The sequence below is a fragment of the Bubalus bubalis genome, chromosome 5, assembly GCF_019923935.1.
Source record: "Bubalus bubalis isolate 160015118507 breed Murrah chromosome 5, NDDB_SH_1, whole genome shotgun sequence".
Taxonomy (NCBI): domain Eukaryota; kingdom Metazoa; phylum Chordata; class Mammalia; order Artiodactyla; family Bovidae; genus Bubalus; species Bubalus bubalis.
In genome coordinates, this window is record NC_059161.1 from 108,104,376 (window position 1) to 108,114,935 (window position 10,560).

Here is a 10,560-nt window from a genome sequence, read left to right on the forward strand (position 1 = left end):
TCATCTCTAACCCTCAGCCATCAGAACTAAAGACAGGGAAGGAGAGAGAATGTCCCCCAACTTGAAGACAACTGCCTGGAAGTGACAGACCTCACCTCCTCCTATTTCCCTTTGGTGTGATCCAGTCATATAGTCCAAGGTGGCTATAAGCAGGGCTAAGAAATACCATGGTATCTATGTCACCACCTGCCCAACAAAGAATCAAGGCATTTATTATTGAGGAAGAAAGAGAAAATTAGGAATAACTAACAGTGTCTTCCATTCTTTTCAGCGTTTGTATTTAGTCCTAGAAAGCTGTGTGTTGTTCTCTCTAGAGTTAACATTTGAATTTGGCTTTGTATCTAAAAGAATAATAATGTGAACTGAGATTAAAATGACATGCATAACATGCAAAATATATTAATATTTCATAGCTATTAGGATCTGCCAGAAAACTGTTTGTCCTGCTGGGTGGAATAGTTCCTATAATATCTCAACAATGCAGTTTATTCATGCCACTTAATTCTTGCTGCTTTCCAGTCCTGACATAGCTTCTTGAATCCATTCTTCTTTTCCAGTTTTTCACACCTTTCAGTTATAAACACCTTTCAAGAACAAATGCAAGTTTTTAATTCTCCATGTATTTTTGACCACTCCACACTATTATCAAGCACATTTCTGGTTCCTCACACATACTGCAATAATGATGTCTTTTATGGTACTCCTTATCATTAAAGAATGCTTGTGAGTATTCTATAAAAGTTATCAGAAAGTTAAGGAAAATTTTCTGTGCTACATTGTGCCATATTTATTGTTCTAAGGTCTGATAATTATTGATGAGCAACATTTTCCTATGTGTTTATGGATTATTCTATCCTATGTTTATGCTACCCTTTTTTCACAGAAATTTGCAAAAATACCTTAAAAATCAGATTCAAATTTGATACCCAAAAATAATTTAAAGCCTTTCAAACTTTGATTAGCCAATATACAGAAACAGCCTAATGTATGTGGGATATATACACAATGGAATGTTATTGAGCCATGAGAAAGAAATCAATCCTGTCATTTGAAACAACATGGAATGACCCAGAGACATTAGGTTAAGTGAAATAAGTTAAACAAAGAAAGACAAATACCATATAATATCACTTGTATGTGGAATCTGACAAATCTGATCTCATAGAAACCAAAAGTAGAATGGTTTTTACCGGATGGTCAATTGGGGTATAAGGAGATGCAGGTCAAAAAGCACAAACTTCCAGTTGTAAGATAAATAGCTCTGGGGATCTAATATAGAGAATAATGACTACAGTTAATAATATTGTATTATATGTTTCTTTTTTTTTATTTAAGTCTTTTCTTTTTAATTTTTTTGGCCACATGGCATGTAGGATCTTAGTTCCCTAACTAGGGATTGAACCTGAGCCCCTTGAAGTGGAAGTGCAGAGTCTTAACCACTGGATCACCAGGGAAGTCCATTTTATAAGTTTCTAGTAGAGTAAATCTTAAATATTTTTATCATAAAATGGAAATGGTAACTATGTGACATGATGGAGGTGTTAGCTAAAACCATAGTGGAAATCAATTTGCAATGTTAAATTGTATCAAATTAATTGTATATAATAAGCTTATACAATGTTATATGTCAATTATATCTCAAAGCTGGAAAAGTAAACTTTATCAACACATTTCATAGTAAATTTTTCCTCAAAATGATATAATATTTAACAAATATTTTGAATAAAGACATTAAATACAATTTTTATTTCCTAGCAAATACAATTCAGAATTTATGTAGAACTAAAATAATCTCGATAACACATGTATCTCTATATTGTTTCTCAACATACTTCTTATAATAGAGGAAAATAAGTCATTATTTTTCCTTGTTAGACTTGTTAGGACTCATGGGATTATGGCACTACCTAACAGATGCTTTCATTCAGTCCCCAAGTTAAAATGTTAAAAGCATTTTTGTTTTATGGGTGTATCATGATTGATAAATACAGTTAATAGAGAAAATGAAAACAGAAACTTTTAAAGCTTACATGTAAAAGATGCTCTCTCATTATCTATTATTCCCCTTGTGGAAAATCACTTTACAAAACTCCTTTAGTGTATGTCTTTGTAATTTCCTGAAATTTTGAACTTGCAATTAACTTGACATGAAATTCACTGGAGCTCTAAAAACTCTATCACATCCTTGCTTACAATGTTTACTCTAACAAGAGCAATGAACCACATCCATGTGACCATATTAAACACTTGAGATGCAATGGAGAAAAGAGAGAAATTCTAATTGTCTAATTTTCCCAAGAGTTGATACTTGTGGGATAAGGTTCCAAAGGGAAGTAAGAATCATTATTTATTCCACATCAGACTCTTGGCATCAATACTGAGAATATAAAATCACCGTTAATATCAACCATCTTTGCTAAGGATCATCAGCTTCACCAGAGGTCAGGGCCAGTGATGCAAAGTCACAAAAACAGAGACTTTTAGATTATGAACCTCAACACCAAGAAATCCTGAAAGGTCAGTACTCAGAACTATCCACCACCATCATCAGAACCATTTTTACCTTCAGAGTTGGGGGAGAAACCCATAGGTCTAAAGTTTTGGGGAGGAGGTGGTGGTGGTTAGTCACTATCATGTCCGACTCTGTGACCGATGGACAGCAGCATGCCAGGTTCCTCCGTCCATGGGATTTTCCAGGCAAGAATACTGGAGTGGGTTGCCATTTCCCTTCTCTGGGAGATCTTCCCCACCCAGGGACTGAACCTTAGTCTTCTGCACTGCAGGTGGATTCTTTACCAACTGAACCACCAGGGAAGGCCTGGGGAGGATTTATCCTTCTTGAATTTAAAAATTTTAGGTCTTTTACCACAGCACTCCCCCAGTGCACTAACAGATGTGGGTAGTTATTTTTCTGTCTCTATCTGTCCTCAGTCACACTCCCAGAGCAGCAAAGTTTCCCTTATCACCTACCTGTCCCTGCTGGATAAAATTATGGCCAACATTTCTTTATTTAGTCACTTCAGCTCAGGCATTGTGAGAACTTTGTTCACTTATGTGGTGGTGGTGGTGGTGTTTTAGTCAGTCATGTCTGACTCTTGTGACCCCATGGACTGTAGCCTGCCAGACTCCTCTGTCCATGGGTTTCTCCAGGCAAGAATACTGGAGTGGGTTGCCATTTCCTTTTCCATGGAGTCTATGTTAACTTCTCACTAAACTTCTTTCAACAATTGTATTAAAATATCTTATTTGTTGATACTTTCTGTATGTAAGTCATGGTGCCAAATATTATCTAGTACAGAAGAATAACCAGTAAATAACTCTCAATAATAAATACAGATTTGTATGCATTAAATGTAAAATGTTGTTGTCTAGTCACTCAGTTGTGTCTACTCTTTGTAATTCAATGGACTATAGCCCTTCAGGCTCCTCTGTCCTTGAGATTTTCCAGGTTCCTCTGTCCTTGGGATTTCCCAGGCAAGAATACTGAAGTGGGTTGCCATTTCCTTCTCCTCTGGATCTTCCCGACCCAGTGATTGAAACTGTGTCTCCTGCATTGGTAGGTTAATTCTTTACCAGATAAAAAATGTATTTTGGGGCACATAGAAAATGGTTTTATTAACTGGGGCTTCCACTATTTAAGTTCTTAACTTAAGGATATTGACTGTTAGTTCACAGGATAAAGGGGATAAAGAGAAAAAAGCTAAAGGAGTCTAATGAGTCAAAAATGACAGTGCACCATGCTTTTTTGTTAAATAATTAAATCATGTGACAGCTATTAGGACCTTAAAAAAAAAGGTCCTAATGTATGTCAGATGACATACATCTTTAAATAACAAACAAATTGACTTGAATATATTTAGAGACCATGGAAAATACTGTTAATTGATAAATAATACTGATAATTTAGAAAGCTAATAGCAAATAAAATAATTAAAATCTCTATTTTTACTGTATGTGTTAATGTATGTAGAAAGGAGCAATAAGATGTGCTAAGGAAAAGAAAATTTTAAACTCTGGTCATCATTTAGAAATGAAAATATCGGTCAAATGAAAGATATAACAGAGACAAACTCAATAGGTTAAAACGAAAAGACATTTGCTTACAAAGAGCAAGTAACCGCACTAAACTCCCTGTGGGAATCTTTTAACGTAATTTTCACATAAAATGCATTTTGGTGTTTTTGTTTTTAAGAGTGTTGGAGAGTAGATGTAACAAACACAAGGTCACATGGGCAGTGAATCTTCTGTTAATTATAGAAAGTACACACCATTATTACTTATTTCAAGTGAGATAAAAATCTTATGCTAATTTATATGAGTATGAATAACATACACATATAGAATATGGGAAGAAAGAAAAGGTCCTCAGAAATAAAAATAGCAATGTTCATTCTGACTGATTTTTAAAATCCATAAATGGGTGTTTTCTCTTCAAAAGTGAGTAAGTGTTTGAATTCTAAGGGTTGTGAAGTTTATATTTCCTTCTCTGGTTCAACCAGAATCATCGTTTGTCCCCAAGTAGCAGGAGAGACACAAGAGATTTCTGCTTTATGTATGTCGTTTGATGAGGGATCAAATAATGAGCTCCACAGAATCCGTCCCTCCCCCTCATAAAATACACTCACATGACCACGTCTTCTTACACATGAACACTCATTTTCTCATTTTTAAACTTAGAACCTTGGAGAGGACAATGGACCCTGGAAATCACTCCTCAGTGACTGAGTTCATTCTTGCTGGGCTCACAGAACAGCCACGACTCCAGCTGCCCCTTTTCCTCCTCTTCCTAGGAATCTATGTGGTCACGGTGGTGGGGAACCTGGGCATGATCACACTGATAGGGCTCAGTTCTCACCTGCACACCCCCGTGTACTATTTCCTCATCAATTTGTCCTTTATTGATCTCTGTCATTCCACTGTCATTACCCCCAAAATGCTGATGAACTTTGTGACAGAGAACAACATCATCTCCTACCCTGAATGCATGACACAGCTCTATTTCTTCCTCATTTTTGCTATTGCAGAGTGTCACATGTTGGCTGTAATGGCATATGACTGCTATGTTGCCATCTGCAACCCCTTGCTTTACAACATCACCATGTCTTATCACATCTGCCTCTTCCTCACAATGGGAGTTTATATTCTAGGCATCATTGGATCCACAGTCCACACAGGATTTTTGTTGAGACTCCTTTTCTGCAAAAACAAGGTGGTTAACCATTATTTCTGTGATCTCTTCCCACTTTTGGAGCTATCCTGCTCCAGCATCTATGTCAATGAATTATTGGTTATATTCTTGAGTGCATTTAACATGTTGACTCCTGCCTTAGCTATTTTCACTTCATATATCTTCATCATCTCCAGCATCCTACATATTCGTTCCACGGAGGGCAGGTCCAAAGCCTTCAGCACCTGCAGTTCCCACATCTCAGCTGTTGCTGTTTTCTATGGATCTGCAACATTCATGTACCTGCAGCCTTCATCTGTGAGCTCCATGGACCAAGGGAAAGTGTCCTCTGTGTTTTACACTATCATTGTGCCCATGCTAAACCCTCTGATCTATAGTCTATGAAATAGGGATGTCAAATTCGCCCTGAAAAAAATTGTAGACAGTGGGAAGTGTATATGAATATAATGATGTCATATCAGTCATTTGATTCACTAAGATATATTATGTATTAAGCTTATTGGATATGAAAAAAAGCAATCATACTTGCCTATATAACACATCTCCAAGATTTTATCCAGGCCACTTCTTGAACCTATATTGTAATATTTATATGTAAAATCATAGGCTGTGATTATGAATAAAGTAAAAAACACCAGAAAATAAAGTGGTCTTAGTTTTATTTTTAGTGATAATCCAAACCAGAAGAAAAACATTGAGGAAGAAGATGAAGATTTTGACGTTAATCGTAGTAATCCATATAATTTTGTATAAAACACAATGTCCAGAATTTAAATGGATAACTTTATTTGATATTCACAGTATTATATAAGTACATCATACTATTATTTCTCTTAGGAGGAAAATGAAATTGAAAGGCATTTAGTTTGGGACCATGAGTAAATGTCATGGTCCCAAACATAAAAAATGATAGGATTTGGAGGGTTTGGCTCCAGAACCCATGATTTTACTCAAAGTTATCTTTTGGCCCCAGGTAATTGTGGGCAGATCTAAAGCCTCCCTAGGAATTTTCTTCTATACATAAAGCAACCTCAGTTCCCTATAAGACTGAGTTTCTTTCCTCCAGACCTCTTTCATACTTTTTTCCTATTTATTTCTCCTGATATCATGAACATAATCAAAAATATTCAAACCTGACTTCATCAAAGCAAAAAAGTCATTTAAGTCTCAGAGACTTGGGGCTTTCCAGGTGATGCTATTGGTAAAGAATATGCCTGCCAATGCAGGAGACATAAGATATGAAGTTTTGATCCCTGGTCAGGGAAGATCCCTGGGAGTAGGAAGTGGCAACCCACTCCAGTATTCTTGCTTGCAAAATTCCATGGAGAGAGGAGTCTGGCAGGTTAGAGTCCTTGGGGTTTCAAAGAGTTGGACACAACTGAGCAACTGAGCACACATTAGAGATTCAATTGTTATACTTGATATAATAAAGCAATATGTAGCAGTAATTTTATAAAACAGCCTCAACAATATTGTCTTATCTTTAGACAAGAAATAGCTATTTATGAAAGCAGTTGCTCATGAAAGCCAACATCCGAGCTAAGCTGTATCCCTGTCATATGGTTCATGCTCTTTCCTCCTATAACTTACAAATAATCACCATTTCATGTCAGTTGCACCTTTGAAATATCTTTTCTCCTATGTTGTTTTATTGTATCTCATTTAACATCTCGTATCTATGAATTTGCATGATATTCTAAATACTCGGTGTTTTCTGTCTCTTCCCAATTCAAATCATCTTATTTGCCAGATTGATGTTCTTTGGCTAGTGTGCTATCTTATCTGATATAACAAGTACAGATGAACTGATAGAATTAAAACAATGGCTCTTATGATCTCTTAGTAATTTTTTATAAATTATTTATTAAAGGCCTGGTTAAATTCTTCCCATTTCTGAGCTCTTTCTCCATCAGTTTAATCCTGAGATTCAACTGTACAAGCCTGGTTGATGACCACAGCCAGGTGACCTAGCGGTGTCCTCTGAGCTGTGATTGTTCAGTTGCTAAGACACGTCTGACTCTGCAACTCCATGAACTGCAGCACATCGGGCTTCCTTGTCCTTCACTATGGCCCTGAGTTTGCTCAAACTCATGTCCATTGAGTCAGTGATGCCATCCAACCATTTCGTCCTCTGTCTTCCCATTCTCCTCCTGCCTTTAATCCCAGCATCAGGATCTTGTCCAATGATTCGGCTCTTTGCATCAGGGGCCAGAGTATTGGAGTTTCAGCATCAACATCAGTACTTCCAATGAACAGTCCTCTGAGCTGCAGCCACAAAAGTCAGGGTTCCAGACAAGAGTATGATCTCTTTTCCAGGAGATAACTGGAAGCTTGAGTGAGGGACAGGAAGAGTGCTGACCTACTGCCCTGTTGCCTATATCCCAGAGAGTATTTCAATAAGCTCTCAATGTGTGTCTCCTTAGATGCCTATTCCTCTTGCCTATGCTTAAAAATAAGCAAAAAAGCCTCTTTCACAAAAAGCCCAGGTGCTTTTCTAAAAGTGAGTTGCCATGAGCTGAGCTCTGGGGTGGGTCAGTCTACCTGAATGTGAGGTTTAAGAACGGTTTCTCAGGGATGTCCCTGGCGGTCCACTGGGTTCAGGATCCAATGGATTCAATCCCTACTCAGGGAACCAAGATTCCCATGTCACAGGGCAACAAAGCCCAAATGCTGCAACTAGAGAAACCTGTGCACCACAACTACTGAACCTGCAGGCAACAATGAAGGCCCAGCAGACCAAAAAATTGAACTTTTTTTTTTTAAGAACTGTTTCTCGTGTCACTATAGCATTGTGGGTCTCATGATCACAAGCCCTGCTGACTTTCCTGCTAAGTGTTTTGTGGACTTCTCTATTTGGTTCAGGTCTTAACAGTTGTGGTGCCAGATGTGGGGTTCAAGCTGTTAGCTCCTCAAGCAGAGGCTCAGGGTTCTGAGTTATGCTGACTGTGGTTTGTTGCAGCGAGCTGTGGTTTATGACAAGATTGTGTCTCAGCCTCTCATATCCACTTCAGTGTGGCCTTTTCTTGTTTGCCCAACGTGTAAGAATTGATCAACTAGTCCTCCTCTCCCCAAAAACCACCCCACAGGAAATTATTTTCTATGTAGCTCTAAATTCATTGTATCCATGGGAGAATGTGAGTTCCGTATGTTATTTCTTTGAACCAGAGCACCCACGTATATTTCTATTTTAGTACACTACACGTTAATCAAAAAACAGCTAGTAAATTTCTTACATTGATGTTTCATATATGAAAATGACTATGAAAATTTTTTTGTGTTTTCAAGCATTTATAAATATTTAAAACTTTAAAAAGTGTTACAAAATTTAAAATGTGAATGTGTGTGTGTCACTCGGTCCTGTCCAACTCTTTGTGACCCCATGGACTGTAGCCCACCAGGTCTTCTGTCCATGGAATTCTCCAGGCAAGAATACTGGAGTGGGTTGCCATTTCCTTCTCCAGGGGATGTTCCTGACCAAGGGATTGAACCTGGGTTTCCTGCTTTGCAGGAGATTCTTTACTGTCTGAGTTACCAGGGAAGTCCTAACACACACAAACTTTAAAAGGACTAAGAAAGGTAAAAATTTTAAGCCTCCTTAGGAATTTTCTATGGATCTGCAGGGTTATGGATCTCAATCTGAGAACTAGTGGAAGATGTGGTATTAACATATTAGAATAGATATCAGAGTGTTTCCAAACACAAAAAATAGAAATCAAGGACTTGGAGAGCTACTACAAATGAGAAAGATTTTAATGAATACATAAGATTTGTTAAACATTATTATGGCAGTAGATATTTTCAAATGTTTTAGTAATTGAAAACAGCATAACTGAGTAAATGCATTCTAAAGTAGGCACTCTGATGGACTTAAATAATGTTCCATACAGAATTTATTCTCATTAACTTGGATTCAACCCTATATTAATTTCTTTAAAAAAATAAGGAAAAAGAAAAAAAAAAAACAAAAAAACACCTGTTCTTGATGTACAATTAGCATGCTCCAGGATCTTTAGTTTGCATTTCTTTTTATTGTCAAAATTAATTGCAATTAAACTTAGCTGCAATTAGGTTTCACTGTACATCACACACACTCCCACACACATACATGCACCATGATGCCTTAAAGATCTTCAGGACTGGTTCAGTGGCTCACTGCGGCACATAAACTTCTTTTAAATTGTGATCTGCTACAACATCTAGCTTCCATCCATCTCTTGGTCTCAGACAATAGCTCCAGACAGATCTTGCATCTTCATCCCTCAGCCATCAGAAGAAAAGATGTGGAAGGAAAGGAAACGTCCCCTAACTTGAAGACCACCACTTGAAGTGATAGAACTTACCTCTTTCTATTTCCCTTTGGTGCAATTTGGCCAGGCGATCAAGCTTAGCTGGAAGAGAGGCTAAGAAAATACCTATTAAACACAGTGAAGCAAGTCAGAAAGAAAAACACCCATACAGTATACTAACAAATATATATGGAATTTAGAAAGATGGTAACGATAGCCCTGTATGCAAGACAGAAGAGACACAGATATAAAGAACAGTCGTTTGGACTCTGGGAGAAGGCGAGGGTGGGCTGATTTGAGAGCATAGCATTGAAACATGTATATTACCATATGTGAAATAGATCACCAGTCCAGGTTCAATGCATGAGACAGGGTGCTCAGGGCTGGTGCACTGGGATGACCCAGAGGGATGGGCTGGGGAGGGAGGTGGGAGGGGGGTTCAGGATGGGGAACACATGTGTGCCCCTGGCTGATTCATGTCGATGTTTGGCAAAAACCACCACAATATTGTAAAGTAATTAGCCTCCAATGAAAATAAATAAATTATTTTTTTAAAACAGAAAATACCAAGGTGTCTAGATAGCCATGCACCCAACTAAGATTCGGGAAATTTATTATTGAGGAAAAATGGGAGAAGGAAAATTAGGAAAAACCAGCAATCTCCTGCACTCTTTCAGTATTTACATTTAGTCCTAAACAACTGTATGTTGTTCCATCTAGAGTCAACATTTGAATTTAACAGTGCATCTGAGGAGGATGACAATATGAAATTGCTTAAAATAAAATGTGTAGGGCATAATTAAAATATACTACTATTTTCATAACTGCTCGTATCTACTACAAAGTTCTTAAGTTGTTCCAGGTAGTTCTGTAAGATCTCAGCATTGTTGGGTTCATCCCTATGACCTTGGCATGCTGCTTTTCCATCCTGAAATGACTTCTTCACTCCATTCTCCCTTTTCAGCCTTACACACCTTTCTAAACTAAATACCAGTATTTAATTCTCCATGCATTTCTGATCACTCTAGTATCAGGTACACTCCCAATTCCTCACGGATACTAAAATAATAAAAGTATTTTTGCTTT

The 10,560-nt window shown here is 37.4% G+C and overlaps 1 protein-coding gene across 1 annotated transcript; it reads left to right on the plus strand.

Annotated features, from left to right (window-relative positions):
- The first annotated feature begins 4,693 nt into the window (after nucleotides 1-4,693).
- LOC102392307 (putative olfactory receptor 8G2) lies at nucleotides 4,694-5,572 on the plus strand. The gene has a single exon (XM_044942545.1). The coding sequence runs from the start codon at nucleotides 4,694-4,696 to the stop codon at nucleotides 5,570-5,572; it is 879 nt and encodes a 292-aa protein (XP_044798480.1).
- Nucleotides 5,573-10,560: the final 4,988 nt, after the last annotated feature.